Below are 19,023 nucleotides of genomic sequence, written 5' to 3' on the forward strand. Positions count from 1 at the left end.
TGAAATTAAATAAAACAATTAAATTTCTTCTGTAAAAAACTTGACTCCTAAATCTCTAATCATTGGTGGCAACCAAAAATCATTATAGGAGACAAAATATTGTTTACATAATTGGATGACATGTCATCCATTAATTATATATATATATATAAATTTTTTTTTTTCAGGTAAGAGGCATAAGCCTAACCTTTCAAGGACAGGCATGCCTTGTTTTTTTATTAAAAAAAAAAAAAAAAAAAAAAAAAAAAAAAAAAAAACCAGAGTTGGAGGCCTGGCCTTCAAGGCCATGTGTGCCTAATCTTTTATTTAAAGGCTAGGCACACGGGCTGAACATCTAAGCGCAGGCACATGCTTAGCCTATCCTTTAAAGCCCAGGCATGGCTAAGTTTGACTTTCTTGATCTTTTTTTGGTTTTTTAATTATTTTATTTTTTATATTATAAAATCATTTTAAAAAAAATAATTAAATTAATATTTTAAAAATCACACAATTATACCATATTTTTCAAATAGCATTGCAACTTTGTTATGGTAATGTTAGTAATTACTTTATTAATAATTATATATGAATAAAAATTTTCTCATGAATATTCAATGATAATAAATATTTTTTTAATTATAAATTTTTTATACAATTCTCTAAAATTAATTATTTTTTTATTTTCAAATACAATCACATAAAAAAATATCAATATATAATTGTTTGCTTTTTATTAAAACTTATTCTTCAAGTCATGATCATAAGCTTCTATAAAAAAACAATCAGGAGAAAAAAATGAAAAAAAGCCCCTGAACATTAGTTAAAAAAGTTTAAAATTTAAAGGTAATTAAGTTATTTTATTATGTTTTAAACAAGGAGTGAAGCTAGTTTAATATTTTTGTTACTTCTAAGAATAAGTTATTAAAAAAATCTATTATCCCCAGTAGCAAGGCTAATTGTTTTTGTTGATGAGGAAAAAATCATTATTTTACCATTACAATCTACAATGCAAATAAAAATACAGAGCTACAGTATTTTACACTGATTAAAATTTAAAACCACCATTCCGTTTCAGTTTTTTCTTCATTATCTTAATAAGCTGAATAACATTTGGGCTCACAATGGGCTCAAAGAGTCCAGCAGAAAGCCGAAGAAATTTGTTGGAGAGATGCTGTTGCGTTTGTTTATTTTCAGCTTTTTACATTTGTGGTCGAAAAAATACAATAAAATAAAACTGTATTTTATATTAGAGAGTCCATTGAAAAATTAAGTTTAAAATATAATTTTTATAAAATAGTTTTTATATGTTTTTATAACTGAGTTTTATAAAATTCTGTTTATTTTTAGATTTTAAAAGCATTTTAAAAAAAAATTAATTTTTTTTTATTTTTTTCTTTGCTTAAAAATTAATTTTTTTTTGTGTTTTCAAATTATTTTGATGCACTAATATCAAAAATAATTTTTTAAAAAATATATTATTTTAATATATTTTCAAGTAAAAAACACTTTAAAAAACAACCACAACCACGTAACATGTTTTTGTTATTTATAAACTTCAACCATAATTTTTATAAAATACGTATCTAAATTCAACTAAATACAACTAACTATATTTTTTTAAAACTTATTTTTTTTCAAATCACAACCACAAGAATTATCTACAAAACAATCACATCAACTGCTTTTAACTTGTCTCTTTTTCTTATCTTTTCTTTCCTTTATTACAATTAATTAGTCCTATTTTTTACTGTTTAATTTATTTCTTTTCCCCAACTTCTCCCACCGTATTAAAAACACAGAAATTTGGTTGTTGACTAGTCACCGATCATGACTATGACATTGGTTAATATTATATTCTATCAGTTTTGCTGACCAGTTTGTCACTCTCCCTTTATTTCCTCCTCTCCCCAGATTGAATCCATCGGTTTACGTATACTAATTAATAAACAAAAACCACTGAAAGGCTTCTCCTAACCGAAGGGTTGGTGAAGAAAACCAACATGTTCAACCAGTTCAATAACAGACAAAGCATCATCTATCCATCTCCCTAGCTAGCTCCCCCTGTAACTGGCGTTGAAGGCTCTCTCTCGGCGCTCAAGACACTCGCTTATAATTCTCAGCCAAATGTCCTTACCTCGTGTCATGTATGTGCAGAGTGCCTTACTGGCTCTGGTGTGTTTTCTTGGATCGAAACGTGGGAGGCTTGTACAGTGTTACAGTGATTATCGTATGGAAAATAAGGAAAGAAAGAAAGGAATTGAAAAAAGAAAAAGAAAAACAAGTAATGTTGATGTTTAGTTAAACAAAAATTCTTTATTCTTAATTAATTAACAAGACGATATGAATTTATTTTGCGTTGATAGACACAAACATGCACATCTCATCTTCCCTTCATTGCATTTCAGCAATTGACATTAAAATACTAACAGCACAAATCTCAAATTACTGATATATAGAACCTAAATTGATTAAATTAATTAGCCCTTCTTTCACTAGAAGATTAACCCTTCAAAACAACCAGCGAGGGATCTTTTTCTCTACCCTTTTCTCATTGATAGTGCCCAAGCTAGGCTTCCAAGTCCCTTTACCTGAAAGCTGCCTACTCAAATATTCAGGCCTGTTCTCAAAAATCTCTGTTAGCTGATCAGAATCATATTTCTCCGTGGCTGGCTTCTCCTCCACGTAACATTCCTTCTTTCGCATGACAAGCTTTTGTTCCTCTCCAGCTCCAGCTGGGCATATCATAGCAAATAAAGGGAGAAACCTCGATGATGATAGAGAAGACCGTGATCTTAAAACTGAGTTCGCACTCAAAAGAACTCGTCTCGCTTCTTCTGATGATAATGACGCTGGTTTCCCTGGCTTCATAGGCAGCATTAGGTACAGCTTCATTTCTAGCTTCTTGTCAGCAGGCAATGGTGGTGGCCTCTTTTCAGTCAAATATGAGCGAAACTCGACCACAACTTGTTGTGGGTGTTCTAGCATCAGCTCAGCCACCGTTAGCGGTTTATCAAACTCACAAACCCTACCATCCGATAGAATCACTCTCCCAGCAGAATTTGATGAATTGTGGCATGTGATGCAGTTTCCCATTTCAGAAAAAAGAAGAAAAAAAACTTCATGCAAATCAATTAGCTAGCCAGGAAGGGTTAGTTTTGAGGGATTTTATAGAGGTGCGTATGGGGAATGTGAGAGGTGTTTGCTAAACCGCTCCATCTCGTGACGGATGCAGGAGGGGGCTCGCTAGCAAACAAAAGATTAGGTCTAGGTGGTGTTCGAGGTCTGTTTAGTCCAAATTGTTTGACCTGAGCACGTATGTTAGGCTCGGATCCAATCCTGGTGGATTTCATTAGACGTCGACTTGTCTGTGGGGTCACGTTAAAGTTTTTGTACCAAACGGGTAGAGGAAGTCAAGGGAACGGTTCAACTATAACTACATTAACCAATGTCTTTGAATTTAGATGATGTTACTAAATATGTATACAGTGCTACGTTTTAGATCAAGTAAAAAAGAAATGTCCACGTAATGATAGTGTTTCTGAATGAGTAAGAACAATCTTTAACCGAATTATTCGCTCGAAAGAATTTAATAAGATATGTTAATTTAATAATATAATTATATAAAAAAAATTGCAATGATTAAAAAAATAATTTATTGTTAGTACTATGAAAGGATATTTTTAAATATATTTAAAATATCTCCATAATCTTATTTGATAATAAAGTAAAAATTAAATGATAAAAAAATAACTTTATAAATAAAAATATAAAAATATATGAAACTCAATTAACAACAAATTAAAGGATGAATGATGAACTAAAAAAAATATTTTTTTTTTAAAAAGAGCAAACAATCCTAACTCGAGTCAACATACAACATTCATGGACCGGTCTTGACACCATGATAATCTCATACAAAAGATATTGAATAAATTCATAAAGGTCAATTCTCAAGCAAATTAAATAATAAAATGTGAAATTGGAAAAAAAAAATCATAAACAAATCGAGTCAATCTCGGTTAACTCAATTAACTCGATACCCAAAATATAAGATCAGGATAACCCTATAAAAAGAAAAGTGAAAAAAATAATAAATCTTAAGGTCCAATATCCTAATGTCAATAATGAAATTGAAAAAAATCAATTTAAAAAAAGATATGAAAAAATGATTGAAATCAAATTGAGCTAATCTTTGAAATTCATGACTCGAATCAGGAGACCAAGATTATCTTATAGAATAAAAACAAGGAAAAATTGCCAATCATCCAAATATCAAGGGATGAAACAAAAACAAATCAATTAATAAAAGAATTTAAAAAAATAACAATAAAAAAATAATGACCAAATTTGGTATAAAAACTAAATGAAATAAAATAATGAGAGATGAAATTGAAAAATAAAATACATTAAGAAAAGATTAAAAAAAATATCAATCAAAAGAATGAAAACCAAATTGGATATAAAAGTTAAAAGAAATCAAATGTTAAGGGACAAAATTGAAAAATAAAATCAATTTAAAAAAAATTAAAAGCAAAACAAATAATAGTAAAAAAAATGAAATCAAAATTGATATAAATACTAACAAGACACGTTTGATTTTTGAAAGGACAAACACGAAACATGAGATGAGGAAAGAGAAAAGAGAAACAATAAGATAAATAGTCTATCATAATTACATCATTGATCATTTAACAACACACTCTCCACCACTTGGAAGAGCTCGGTGTGCCGCTCCCAATACCTTTGTCAAAGCTGATGTTTGGTCGTTAAAAGGCGCCTCACGCACCATCCAAAGACAGTAAAGGTTGTTTACATGCTGGCACGTGTGTTGTTGTATCTGCTAACCACTTTTAGCTTTTTAATTATATTTTATATTTGTTAAAATACAAAATTGCCCCTCAATCAACTTGACTATTACTAAAAAAACCTTGATGAAAAAAAAAAGCCCTTGAATGACAACATTAAAAATTTTACTTTGAAGGATAATTTAATTATTTTAATTTATTTTTAAGAATAGTAAAAGACTGTTTATGCTTACAATTATTATAATAATGATTAATAAATCTTAAAAAAACTCATCAGTTGTAACAATCCATTGTATTTTAAATTTGTATAAACCGCTAAACCCTTTTAGTTTTATATTGTGATAACGTAAGTCCATGGCATGCCACCTAGAAGTCACGGCCTCAAGGGTTTATAAAATATGGCACGGGCATGCGTGCAATAGAACTGAATACAATATGGTTGATAAAAAAGAAAAGGGAAGGGAATTGAATACATGAGAGCGTAACTATGTGCTTCCATCATGTAAAGTTACAGCCTACAACATAACAAATTGTTTGGAATATTTAAAATTGAATTTAATTTCAATAATTAAATCAGTTTTTTAGTATAGAATTCTTTTAAAAGTATTGATTTGAATTCTGAATAGAATTTATTTACTAAAAAAAATAACCAAAAGCAAATAAGATGGAAACCCTTTAATTTGCCTCAGTAATTCTCTTTGAAATAACATTAAAAATAATATTTTAAAAATTCCCTCAACAACACAAACCTTATTTCTTAAAAAGGAAAGAAAGAAAGAAACTCTCTGCCGCCTCTTTCGTTTTTCCAACCCCACCTCCTCAAAGTTATCAATGCTCGTGATGTGATTTTTAGCCTGCAAATGCTGTACTGCACAATTTAGCCCCGAGATGCACAAATATAATGTAACAATTGGTTTGCTTGAAATCTGCATGCTCTACTCCTTTGGGTTTGCTTGAAATCTTGGATTTTCATTGATGTGAAATATTTATGCAATTAATTATACTTGCTTTAGGAACTTCATGTTAGGCCCATTGCTTTATTTGTCAAAGCCCTTTCACTTTTCCGAGTCCACAAAATAATCTATAAATAGCTGCTGTGTTATTGTTTCTGTACCAAATTTATTTTCGAATTAAAAGTAAAATAATTAATATTTTTAATTCAGTTTTTTTAGATGTATTCTAAAAATATAATTGAATTCAATGATATAGTTTGGTATTTTATTTCAAATATAAAAATTATAATATGTTATTTATTGAATTTAAATTTACATGTGATTTGATTTCCAATATATTAATATATATATATATATATATATATATATAATAAAAATAAAGGATAAGTAGTGTTTGTTATATATTATTATAAACATCCGCGTTAGCAAATAGCAAGCATCCATAATAGACAAGAAAATGCTAGATGAACTTAAAGGTGAGTAAAAAACTAAAAATCAATTAAATTAAAAAAAAAGTAATTAAAAAAATTGAATCGTGAAAAAAAACTGATTAAAATTTTAAAAAAACCGATCGGTTCGGTTTATTTTTATAAGCCTAGAACCGAAAAAACTGAACCGAATCCAAACCATAAAAAAACCGAGTCAAACCAAAAAAACTGAGCGAAACCAGTTTGACCTGTTTTTTTTTAAAAAAACCAAACCGAACCGAAACCAGTCGGTTTGAATCTGTTTTGGTTTTTTTTAAAGAAAATTTGGTTTGGTTATTTTTTTTTATAAAAACCAAATCAAATTGAAAATAATTACCCCTCATTAACTTAATTCGGATACTTGTAAGGGTTTTGCTATGATCAACTCATAAAAAATATATTTTTTTTTTTATGAAAGAAGAAACTCGTATGAAATTTCTTTCTTAACCGAAGAAAAAATAGAGCATTAAATCTCCTTGATAAGGCGGTGTGTTCCGTTTCCATTTCCAACTACAGTTAGGTCCTCGATGGTCTTTCGCGGAAGCTGTTTCGGCCACTGGCTCCACACTCTTAGTTCAGTCTTGGCCCATTTCATACCGGGCTGGACTCCCTAGCATTTCAGTTTAAGCCATAGCCAACGTGCCTGGTTGTCCACTGATCGCCGAACCGTCTCCGAAAATCGGGCCTCTTTGCCGACCATTTCTTCTCGTTTATTTATTTTCTTCAAGGTCAAGGACACGTAAAACTAATTTATGTATAAATTGAAATTAAATTATTTTTTCACATGATTTTAAGGATGTAAAGTTTTGTATTGATAAATTTAAAGTTTTTCACATGATTTTTGTATTGAAATTAAATTATTTTTTCACATGATTTAAAGAAATAAATTTCTCTAATATTGATGAATTCAGCAAGTGGATAAATATATTTTATCATCAGATTTATTGTTAGAGTTTGCCAGCAACTTATAAACTCATTGTTTTGCACCTCTTTCTCAAAGAAAAAGCCTTGAAATCATTTTTATTCGCAAAACACATTTCGACCTCATTCTATTCCAATTCATGCTTAGACAACAATTAGTTTTATAATTTTAAATTTGGATTGAAGGGATTTGAAAAAGTCAACCCTTAACAGTGACATGGACTTCTTTCTAGTGATTTTAAAGTATTTTTTATTTAAAAATATATCAAAATAGAGTTTTTTTAATTTTTTTTAACAGAAACATATCAAAATAATTTGAAAATATAAAAAAAATATTAATTTGAAATAAAAAAAATCAATTTTTTTAAAAGTATTTAAAAAAAAAAAAAAGTTTGAACCTATAACCCACAAGATGAAGCACTTTCTTGTCCTCTTTTTATTTTTGTTTATTTTATTATGAAAAAAATAGTACACGAGAATATTTTGGTAATTTGCTATTAATCTCAAATTAAAAGCATTATAATTCATGAAATTAAATCAAATCAAACTATTAAATTAAGATAAATAGTTATTGAATTACACTCTTATAACTAAATCATAATAGAATCTATTTATGTCATCATTCATCTATTTTAGTTTTTTTTTTTTTTTTTTCCGAGAACGATTTCCCTTACTTTATTTGGATGGATAAAACTAAAATTCGGGGCAACGACCAAATGGATAAATATAAAGCAATAGAATTACTCTCTGGTGTCAATGAAAAGATAAATGAAATATGATTGTGATTTGATGGTGATATAACCGCTTATCTATCATCTATATATTTAGACCCCACGTTCATGTTACTACAAATAAAGCACCTTCCTTCTTTCTCAACTTCCATGGAGTGTTTTCCAACGCCTTTAATGATTCCGTTTGGTACATCCTCTGGTACAGCTTGGCTTTGTTATTGCCCCGGCACCTCATCATCGTCCTAACCACCGTTGCCTCCCTCCCTCTTTCTCCAGCTGTGGGCGAGTTCAAAGGGTTTTTATTTAAAAACATATTCAAATATTTTGTTTTTATTAACTTATTTCTTGATATCAGAAACAATCCTGCCTGCCAGGTAACTGTAGCATGTGTAAAAATCTGAGAGTTTTTCTCAACCTCTAGACAGACGACTTCGATCGTAAGCGCCACGTTGGATCATATAAAACAAGCAGGCACGCATCATTCTGGAGTTTTTCTCAACCTCTTTATTACTCTTGTAGGTTGGTTTTAAAGAGAAACGATGAAAAACTTGGACGTTTTGGATGAAGATGTCTCCAAGAAAGGTCCACCTGATGATGCGCTGTACTTGGTGGGTTCTGAGCTGGGTAGCAAATCCATCCCCGTCATAATTAATTAGCATTAATATAATAATAATAATAATAATTGTGACTGAATCATGCTCCTTCCGTAATTTAGATAGCTCATATATATCATCGAGTTGTTCTCGAGGAAATAGTTCTACAGATTGATGAGCTGCTTTATGAAGTTTTACGTCATTTTTGCTGGTTTTTCCTTGATTACCCTCGTCCTTCTTATAAGTCATATGGAATTTAAAAAGAAAAAAGGAAAAGAAATGAGATTATGAATGACTGGATGTAGTTAGTGCAGTTGGAACAGGGAATGTGAAATAATCTGAGAACAGAGGCTACATTGCGTGCTAGAAATAACAAGGGGAGAAGGAGGGGAAGCATGGTGGAAATAAATCTCTTTCATACAATATTAGAGAGAAAATCCCAGTGGACTTGTATTTAGACTTATAATACTTAACATATAAAATGATACTAAAAGGATGCTGAAGAACTAAAAAAGCACTGTTAACTTTAAAATTAATTTCGACACTCCCTTTAATTTTAATTTTCGAAGTCTTAAAATTCTTGAAATTTGAAATATGTTGGAGGATCATTTTATCATCTCTTGTTTATAATCATATTTTTCAAAATCTTTTTTTTTTTTTTATTTTTATCGTCACATTATTGCCGTAATTTTCTAGATCTTCTATTTTTATCTTGGTAAGATTTCTCTTACATCTTCGTCTTAATTAGCAACTTTATGATTATAGCTAGGTAATGACATCTCATTGTCATCACTTTAATCATTGTCCATTGATGGAAATGATAGATCTTTCACACAACTGCTTAAGAAAGGAAGATTACAGAAATGACATTAATGAGCTTAAGACATGATTAAAGATTTCTAAAGCAACTGTGTGAAAAATCTATCATCTCATTTTCATCTCGTTATAGCTTAAACATGGCTAATCTAAGCCGTTTTTTTTGTCTAGTAGTTGCTGTCACATTCTTCACCATGGCTCGCTCTTTAGTCATTAATTATCCATCTTCTCTTTAGGAAAATCTCTCTTTTCTCTTTTCATGTTTGATTTTCTTTTTGTGCTACACTTTCTCTTGTGCAAAGAGTGTTAGCTTACACTAAGTCTTTTTTAAGCTTGTTTTATTATTTTCTTGTCAGGATATATTATTTTGCATCTTTATTTTTATTATATTTTATCGTTGTTTACCAATAAAAATTGTGATAGAAAATTTCCATTCATAATTTTTTATATAAATATTGATAGAATAAAAAAAATATCAGTAATTTTATTATTATTTTTTATTTGTCAAATTATCGACGGAATTATCATTAGTGATTTTAATAAAAATTAAAACTCGAAAATCCCTCTTCTCTTTTCATTCAAATAAAATCACAACAACCCTCTCTCTCTCTTATTTTATCAATTCCTACAGCCTCGCAAATCTAAGCCACCCAACTAGTCCACGTCAACCAACCTCTATTTATTAGCATCAGCTTCTTTATCTTAGTTTTATTTCTTGTTAAACTTCACTTCATCAAATAAAAATATTTTATTGGATCAAATTATAAAGTCCTTAAAATACGGAGTCTCATATTAATAGGGATTCAATAAAACTTAAACTTTAACAAATTACAAAAAAAAAATTTGATAATATTTTAAGGATAAACTACAAATATCTATTATACCTATTAACCTTTTTACAATGTTACATCTTATTAGCTTTGGTAATCAGTTTGATTCTCAACGTTATTTAACATTTTCAATGTCTCCCTTCATTCAATCTCTATTTGTTCACTCATGCTATATACTCTCTTTATAAAAAAGAAGAAGAAGCCATTGAACCAGGAACAGGCTTTCCAAAACCATTGCATGTTTTGGTCGATCAACACAATATGAATTGTAAAATAATTTACGCATGCATTTCATTAAATATGCAAAACAGAGGCGAAAAACAAACCCAAAATCGTCAATTCCACCCTAATATCTAAAAAAATGCATATTTAGCAATTTTATACTGTGAAAAAACTGTTAATTTTAGGCTGTTTTTATCCTTTATTTATGTGTGTGTGTGTGTATGTGTGTGTATATATATATTTTTTATTTACATGGGTGTTCGGGCCAGTTTGCGCGCACCACGACTAATCTCACGGCTCACTGAACATCCTGCAAACTCAATGATCATGTAAGGTACCGCGGGAGTGACAGACGTACACGGTGAGGTTTGAACCCAAGATACAGAGGAAAGAAACAAGTTCCTTCAACCGCCAGGACAAGACCCCAAGTGCTACACAGCCTAAATATTGTTTGCCGTATTCAGCATTCCCAATAATGCAATAACAGAAACAGACCACAAAGAAATGGGCACTGCCCCCTTTTTATTTATTTATTTACATAACCACCCAATCCACAGTGTTCTTGCAAACTCCAAAAAAGCATGGTGCTCTATTAAAGATAACATTTTTTAAACGAAGTCGTTTTCTAGATACCTTTGTCGATAACCCCAACCGCCCAAACGAACCTATCGGTTGCTTTCATGGAGAAAATTGAAAAATCAGATTGATGATTTGAGATTTATAAATAAAATAATGCAGTATTGTCAAGGCACTGCTCAAACGTGAAATAGATTCTCAGTGGATGATGGTTTAAAAAATCAGCTATGGAAATCTGTGCTTGGATTTTCTAAGATTTCCAAGCTCTTATCTCAGTTGAATATCCCATCGTCACTTAATTAGTTGAAAAGAGATTTTCCTTGGTGCAAGCTAGCTGAATACATAGAACTAGTCTTGGGTGGGATAATTTTCTTGGCAAAAAAAAAAAAAATGCAAGCCTTTGAAATGTATGTTTTTTAAAATTTAAATATAAATCAAAAGATCTTTGTATGTATTTAATTAAATATATATAAAATATATTTGTTTTAATAAATACAAAAAATAAAGTGTTAACATATATATTCAACTTGTCTCGCTGCAGGTCGAATAATTTTCTTTTTAACTTAAAAGAATTAATGTGCAGGTATTATTAACGAGTTTTTTTTTATATCAAGTAAAAAATATAACCGTGAATCAAAAAATCAATGCTTACATATAATAATATATAATAAAAATCATATGCGTTCATGAAATATGAAAGATCTCAAGCTAATTTTTTAACGTAGCTAAAAAATGGAACAATGTTGCAATTGTTACCGTTCAACACCATTTTTTTAATCTTTGTATAATAATTTTTTAAAAAAAAATAGTGTAAAGAAAAAAAATAAATTACAAAAGAATAAAGAGAATGATAAATATTTAAAGTGTAAGAAATAAAAAATAATATTTTTTTCCAAAACAAAATTTAAAGAAAAAAAGGAAGAACTAAAAAAAGTTACAAAAAATAAAGATAAAAAAAGTGATAAATAAACTAGGTATAAAATGATAAAAATCTCAAATATAAAAAAATTATAAAAAAAAATTATTTTTATTAAAAAATTTATAATTTTGTCACCACTACTATAAGAAATTGATAAAATTTATAATTATGTGATTTTTTCATGAAAACAATATGTATAATAATTTTAAGTTTCATATTTAATTAGTTTTAGGTTTGTTGGATGAAAAAGTTGCTTTAGTTCTTATGTGATCAGTTGGTTTAAAAGGGAATAATTTAAATTATTTCGTATCCAAGAAATAAAGAAAGTGTAATGTATTTTTTTATATTAATGTTAATATTTAGGCTAGTTAAAATATATTTTAATTAATTTTATAGATTTTTAAAATTAATAATCATGTAAAACTTTAAATATTTATGAAACTTAAATCCAAAATTTTAAAAAAATAAATTTAGAGCTACTCTCAGCATTTAAATGTAATGCTTTTTATTCCAATCTGGCAAAGCAATAATTTGAGTTTCACCGTAAAATTAGCTCCTGAGTTAATCTGACCTCTCTTACAAGCGAAGCTAGAGCTGCCCGCAACCTGCAACCTGCAACCTGCAACCTGCAACTGACCGACCAAGTTGAACATCGTGACAGCCCTATGATTATTAATTGCCCTGCTCTAGAAGTCAAGACTGTGAGTGCGTTTATGTAGTCTTTGCAAAGGTGATTTCTGCTCAAGAAATATCAATTTGATTCTTTCGAATCTTTTCCTATGATTTTGACATTTTCATATAAAAATACCTGAAAACATTAAAAAACCAAATCCATTTCATGTATTCTCAACTTGTAAATGCTTTGGAAATCCTTATAAAAACACTTGAAACCGAACACACCCCTAATTCTCTCCCCGAAGATTTGTGCTTGCAAACCATGGGATGACAAATTTGAAGAAATATCATTGGTGGCTTATTGGAGTATCGCGGGATAATACTTTTTAAAATAATTTTTATTTAAAAATATATTATAATAATTTTTTTTATTTTTAAAATTTTATTTTTAATATTAGAAATTCAAAATAATTTAAAAACATTAAACATTTTAATTTATATATATAGACATAATTAGACCGCACTCCCATGTACACCATTAAACGTCAATTCGATGATCCAACTCCCACCTGATCAGCTCATATTAATGATGCCCGTATTTTGGACCTAAAATTCATGGATTCCAAACCACCAATACAAACAAGCCACGTGTAATATTACACAAAGTCCCCCACTCCAAGCTTCAAAATGGCAGGTAAATTCACTTATGATTCGTGTTTGCAACCACCTTATACTGTCCGGCCCACCACAAAAAAAGATAAATAAATTAAAAAAGCCTCACTTATTCTTTAAACAGTTAAAAGAACAGTATGGTACTCTTATCGTCGAAGCTGTTCTCCTACGTCATCACTCCCATTCCTATCAGAGCTTGTAATTCACCTCATCTATAAATACTCTACACATTCACTTCCCTTGCTCTCCATCCCCATTGATAAACGTCTCCATATCTCTCCGAAGTGGATTGCACCGCCATGCCCACATCCTTCATAATTACTCTCTCGGTTCTTTTCTTGGGTGTTTCTTTGCAAACCAGCAAAGCCCTCGACCCTTTTGCTTGCGACCCAAAAGATGGAACTAATAGAGATTTGCCGTTTTGCCAGGTGAAGTTGCCAATACAAACGAGAGTTAATGACCTTATTGGAAGAATGACATTGCAGGAGAAGGTTGGGCTGCTAGTGAACAATGCTGCGGCAGTTCCACGGCTGGGGATTAAAGGGTATGAGTGGTGGTCCGAGGCTCTTCATGGAGTCTCCAATGTGGGTCCAGGGACCAAGTTTGGTGGAGCCTTCCCTGTGGCCACTAGCTTCCCTCAAGTCATCACTACCGCTGCTTCTTTCAATGCAACTTTGTGGGAGGCTATTGGACGGGTGAGATTTTTTTAACCTTGATGTTATTAAATCATTAATTAGACTATATATATATATGTCAAAGCAAGACGGAAAATTAAAACCATAACAGGAATTCTATCCATAGAGAACCTGCTGTTTCTTTTTTAATACCTTTTACATGTTAGCTGAATAGAACAGTCATTTTTGTTCCATATGGAAAGGCAGCCCTTCTAGCATGCAAACCTCACCAAGATTTGCAACTATGCATTTGATCATGTGTCAGCTCTGTTATACAATTTGCTCGGGAGCCCATACAAATAATGCAGGGACGCCTCTTACATGAACCAATGTAAACTGCTTTTATGTGTGTCTCTCTCGAGTGTGTGTGTTAGTTGAAAAAAACATAAAAACTCTCCACAAAATTCAACGATGTAGCCACCTACCTTTATCGCATCTCGTCAATGGCTACTGTGCCGCATTAAAGATCAACAAAAAGAAAGATACTTTTTTTTCTTTTTCTCTTTCTTTTTTTTTATCGAACAAAAACAAAGATATTTAATATTACTGTCTTTTAAAAAAGTAGTAACAAAAAATTATTAATTTTAATTATCTTAATTTGTGGATTCATTCTTTACCAAATGCGTATAATGTCAGGCAAGTTGCCCCCTTTTTTTTTTAAGAACAAAACACAGCCAATATAGTACTGTATAAATTTTATAAAATATAAAAACAAACCCGTTTGCCGTGCAGGTTGTGTCTGATGAAGCAAGAGCAATGTTCAATGGAGGGGTAGCTGGGCTCACCTATTGGAGTCCAAACGTGAACATATTCAGAGACCCGAGGTGGGGTCGTGGACAGGAGACTCCCGGTGAAGATCCGGTTGTAGTTGGTAAATATGCTGCCAGCTACGTTAGAGGTTTACAGGGAAGTGACGGTATCCGGCTAAAGGTCGCTGCTTGTTGTAAGCACTTCACGGCTTACGACCTCGATAACTGGAACGGGGTTGATCGGTTCCACTTCAACGCCAAGGTACAGCAAATTAATGTTTGATCTCTACTTTGCTGCTGCTATGCATCATGAGTCTTTACACGCGATATGATTGTTCATCCATTTTCTTGACTTTAAAGGCATCGATTTTTTTCACGGTTGTACTGTGTTTTAAAAAAAAATGTTTGTTTATTTATTATTTATTATTAAAAGAAGAAGTAAGAAATACCACCGAAGTATTGGGTAAGACATTGATTTACTGTAACAGTCGGTAGCAATCATGGAGAGGTGAGGATCAGCCTGGTCTGGCTGTCTACCTCTGCATATTTTGGGATAGGAGGGTGGTATCATCACCGGGGGATGATCAACTTGTTGATTTTGCTAATTTATTGAAGAATAAATTAGTTTTAGCTTAGGGTTTTTACAATGTTGAGATAATATATAATCTTGAGATTGTATAATTTACAACGTTGATCATCCCTTGGAGACGGAAGGTGAAGTTTTAGTTTTAATTTTATTTTACACACTTGAATAATTAAATAGTTTCGTGTATTAAATATATTTGAACCAAATTGGCCAGCACGAGCTGCAAGGCTGCAAATCCAGACCCTATGGTAATTGCTCATCCCGATGTTAAGTATTCTGTACTTTTTCCTAAAGTTATTCTCTTTGCTTAAGACAACATTGAAGAAGTCGAGCAAAGGCAGAGGAGAGAAGTTATGCCTACTTTTCAGTTTGTCTTTGTTTATTTGTCATCGTGATCATTGCTTTGGTCTCCAACATGTTTGATATTGTTTAAGTTTTTGAGCTTATGATTTAAAAAAATAAATTTAAAATAAAAAAATATATAGTTTTTTCATAACTAAAGTTTTAAGAAAAAAAATTAGTATAATGTGTATTAATTAGCTAAAATATAGTTTCATCCATATTTTATCACAGTACTTAATAGATCATTAATCATACACGGTACGGAAAAAAATACCACCAGTAATTCTCACTGCTGATCACGTGCTATATGCTACCTTTCTTCATCTCACGTGGGGTGGTGTTAATTATCAGGTAAGCAAGCAGGACATGGTGGATACATTTGATGTGCCATTCCGGATGTGTGTAAAAGAAGGCAAAGTGGCAAGTGTTATGTGCTCTTACAATCAGGTGAATGGAATCCCCACGTGTGCTGACCCCAATCTGCTAAAGAAAACTATACGTGGTCAGTGGAGACTTGATGGGTATGATCAAATTCAAAATGCCTTGCTGTTTATACACACACACACACACACGTATATGTTGATGACTTTAATTACATGATCATGTAATATACAATTAACTCTTGTAATCTATCTGCAATTACCACACACAGGTACATTGTTTCAGACTGTGACTCTGTTGGAGTTTATTATGGGCAACAACATTATACTTCAACCCCGGAAGAAGCAGCCTCGGATGCTATTAAAGCAGGCAAGTAGCCTTAGTTTTGTTACTCGAGTCCAAAATGAACATGGAAATTTAAAAAAAAAACCTTTTGTCAAAGAAAATATGTTGAACTTACTGATTAAGCTCTGGCTTAGATTAATTAGTAGTAATGTGTAAACATTAGTGTTCTGATGAAAAAAACTATAGTAACAAGTCAATGTTAATATATATTTTGCAGGTTTAGATTTAGACTGTGGACCATTCCTGGGTCAACACACGGAGGATGCTGTAAAAAAAGGCTTGCTGAATGAAGCTGAAATAAATAATGCATTGCTTAATACACTAACTGTCCAGATGAGGCTAGGGATGTTCGATGGTGAGCCATCATCACAGCTATATGGGAACCTAGGTCCAAACGATGTGTGCACCCCAGCTCACCAAGAGCTTGCCCTTGAAGCGGCCAGACAAGGCATTGTTCTTCTCAAGAATCATGGTCCTTCATTGCCTTTATCTACTCACCGGCATCTCTCTGTTGCCATCGTTGGCCCTAATTCGAATGTCACTACTACTATGATTGGCAATTATGCTGGTAAATGTTACTTAGCTTGGTTGAGAGAATTATTTAGACCATCTACATGCATTGATAATTAATAATTTTACTCATGGTGGATGACCAGGTGTGGCGTGTGGATACACAACACCCCTACAAGGGATACAGAGATATGCCCAGACAATTCACCGGCAAGGTTGTGCCGATGTTGCCTGTGTTAGTGACCAGCAATTCAGCGAAGCAATTGACGCAGCTCGTCAAGCGGATGCAACAATTCTAGTAATGGGCCTAGACCAGTCTATTGAGGCAGAATTCAGAGATAGGACTGGGCTTCTTCTACCTGGACGCCAGCAAGAGCTCGTATCTAAGGTCGCCGCAGCCTCGAAGGGCCCAACTATATTAGTCTTAATGTCTGGTGGGCCTATTGATGTGTCTTTCGCTGAGAATGATCCAAAAATTGGGAGCATCGTATGGACTGGCTATCCAGGTCAGGCTGGAGGAGCAGCCATTTCTGATGTATTGTTTGGAATTACAAACCCAGGTTTGCTTTTAGTAGAACTCCTGCGGATTTCATATTGGGTTCATTTCATCATGAATGTAAAAGGGAAATTTTTTTATTTTTTTTTCAGGGGGCAAGCTTCCTATGACATGGTACCCACAAGATTATATCACAAATCTGCCAATGACAAACATGGCCATGCGATCAAGCAAATCAAAAGGCTATCCTGGAAGAACCTATAGATTCTACAAAGGTAAAGTGGTGTACCCATTTGGTCACGGAATAAGCTACACAAATTTTGTTCATACCATAGCAAGTGCACCGACGATTGTTTCGGTACCCCTAGACGGCCACCGCCATGGCTCCGGGAATGCAACCATTTCAGGAAAGGCAATCAGAGTTACACATGCCAGATGTAATGGACTCTCTTTAGGAATGCAAGTAGATGTGAAAAATGTTGGCTCCATGGATGGGACTCATACATTGCTAGTTTACTCTAGACCACCAGCAAGACATTGGGCTCCTCACAAACAGTTAGTGGCCTTCGAAAAAGTGCATGTTGCAGCAGGGACACAACAAAGAGTGGGAATTAACATTCATGTTTGCAAATCATTGAGTGTTGTCGACGGATCTGGAATTCGAAGAATTCCAATGGGAGAACATAGTCTTCATATTGGTGAAGTTAAGCACTCGGTGTCACTTCAAGCCTCAATTCTAGGGGTGGTCAAGTCTTAAAATGTCTTGTTCTAGTAATTATGTAATAGTGCGTGGCATATTCTTCTGCATGAAAATCGCAGGCTTATGGCAATATTTTATACATTATTGTTATCCATTGATGACGGTCCATATTGAGGGACAACTGTAGTGGGATTTTTCTAAAAGAAATGAAGGTGTGGAAACATAACATGTCTTTTTTATTATTATTTATTTCAATGAATGACACAGATAATATTGGTTTTTTTATGGTTGAGAGTTGTAAAGAAAAGAGGACATGCTCTCATATTTTGTCATTTTTTTGGTTACTGTTAATTTATATGTTAGGTTTAGAGGTGTTTGAGAATATAATAATGATTGTTTTTCAAGTAATTTTTTATTTAGTAATGTATCAAAATAATATTTATTTATTTTTAAAATTAATTTTTTATATAATCACATTAAAATAATTCAAAAAAATAAAAAAAAATTAAATCAAAACTTAGAAAAACACCATTTACGGATTTAGATTATAAAAATGATATTTTGATAATAAATAGTAGTATGGAGTAATTGTGTTGGGCCTCCGGCCTCGTGGACTTTTCTATTTATGAATCAGGTGGCTCCTTGGGCCTCATGGACTTTTCTTCGATGTAGCTAGCGACATTTTTTTTCTTCCTCGGTGATAAATAGTAGTTGGAGAAACTTCTTCGGTTTTTTATCGACCCGACCCGCCCATGCAAGCCCCTAGTATTTTTTATTTTTTTTTCAAAGGCGAGCTACTTTTGACCTAATACAGCGTCCAGGTTCCCTTTTTCCCTGGTGTACTGCTCAAAAAATAATCAGAATGACGTCATTTCTATCAGATCCTGCAAGAACCAATCCACAACGAGGACCTAGAACACTTCCATACCAAGGGACTGGCCATTTTTATTTGACCATGCAGTGGTATGGGTAGACTAGGTATAAGTTGGTGTTTGTTTTTGCATTCAAAATGAGTTTCCGAGAATTTTTTTAATTTCCTCTTTTGTTTTAAATTAAATTTTTTTATAATTTTAGATTATTTTTACAAGCTATATAAAAAATAAATTTTAAAAAATATAAAAATATTATTTATAAATAAAAA

At 31.9% G+C, this 19,023-nt stretch overlaps 2 protein-coding genes across 2 annotated transcripts; one reads left to right on the plus strand and one right to left on the minus strand.

Moving 5' to 3' along the window:
• Window positions 1-2,281: 2,281 nt before the first annotated feature.
• LOC118041047 (uncharacterized) lies at window positions 2,282-3,173 on the minus strand. Its single transcript, XM_035048146.2, has one exon. It carries the CDS (start codon window positions 3,070-3,072, stop codon window positions 2,488-2,490), a length of 585 nt encoding a protein of 194 aa, XP_034904037.1. The 5' UTR covers window positions 3,073-3,173; the 3' UTR covers window positions 2,282-2,487.
• A 10,162-nt stretch (window positions 3,174-13,335) lies between these two features.
• LOC118041046 (probable beta-D-xylosidase 2) lies at window positions 13,336-18,166 on the plus strand. The gene is made up of 7 exons (XM_035048145.2): window positions 13,336-13,794; window positions 14,506-14,784; window positions 15,802-15,971; window positions 16,103-16,200; window positions 16,394-16,744; window positions 16,833-17,246; window positions 17,335-18,166. The coding sequence occupies exons 1-7, from the start codon at window positions 13,399-13,401 to the stop codon at window positions 17,937-17,939; spliced, it is 2,313 nt and encodes a 770-aa protein (XP_034904036.1). The 5' UTR covers window positions 13,336-13,398; the 3' UTR covers window positions 17,940-18,166.
• The last annotated feature ends 857 nt before the right edge of the window (window positions 18,167-19,023 follow it).

This window comes from Populus alba, chromosome 14 (assembly GCF_005239225.2).
Source record: "Populus alba chromosome 14, ASM523922v2, whole genome shotgun sequence".
Classification (NCBI taxonomy): domain Eukaryota; kingdom Viridiplantae; phylum Streptophyta; class Magnoliopsida; order Malpighiales; family Salicaceae; genus Populus; species Populus alba.

Bases quoted from the DNA above. Each gene is read 5' to 3' on its own strand.
- LOC118041047 (XM_035048146.2), bottom strand. From the start codon at position 3,072: ATGGGAAACTGCATCACATGCCACAATTCATCAAATTCTGCTGGGAGA.
- LOC118041046 (XM_035048145.2), top strand. From the start codon at position 13,399: ATGCCCACATCCTTCATAATTACTCTCTCGGTTCTTTTCTTGGGTGTT. The intron at 15,972-16,102 runs GTATGATCAAAT...TACCACACACAG, and splicing joins GGTCAGTGGAGACTTGATGG to GTACATTGTTTCAGACTGTG. The intron at 17,247-17,334 runs GTTTGCTTTTAG...TTTTTTTTTCAG, and splicing joins GTTTGGAATTACAAACCCAG to GGGGCAAGCTTCCTATGACA.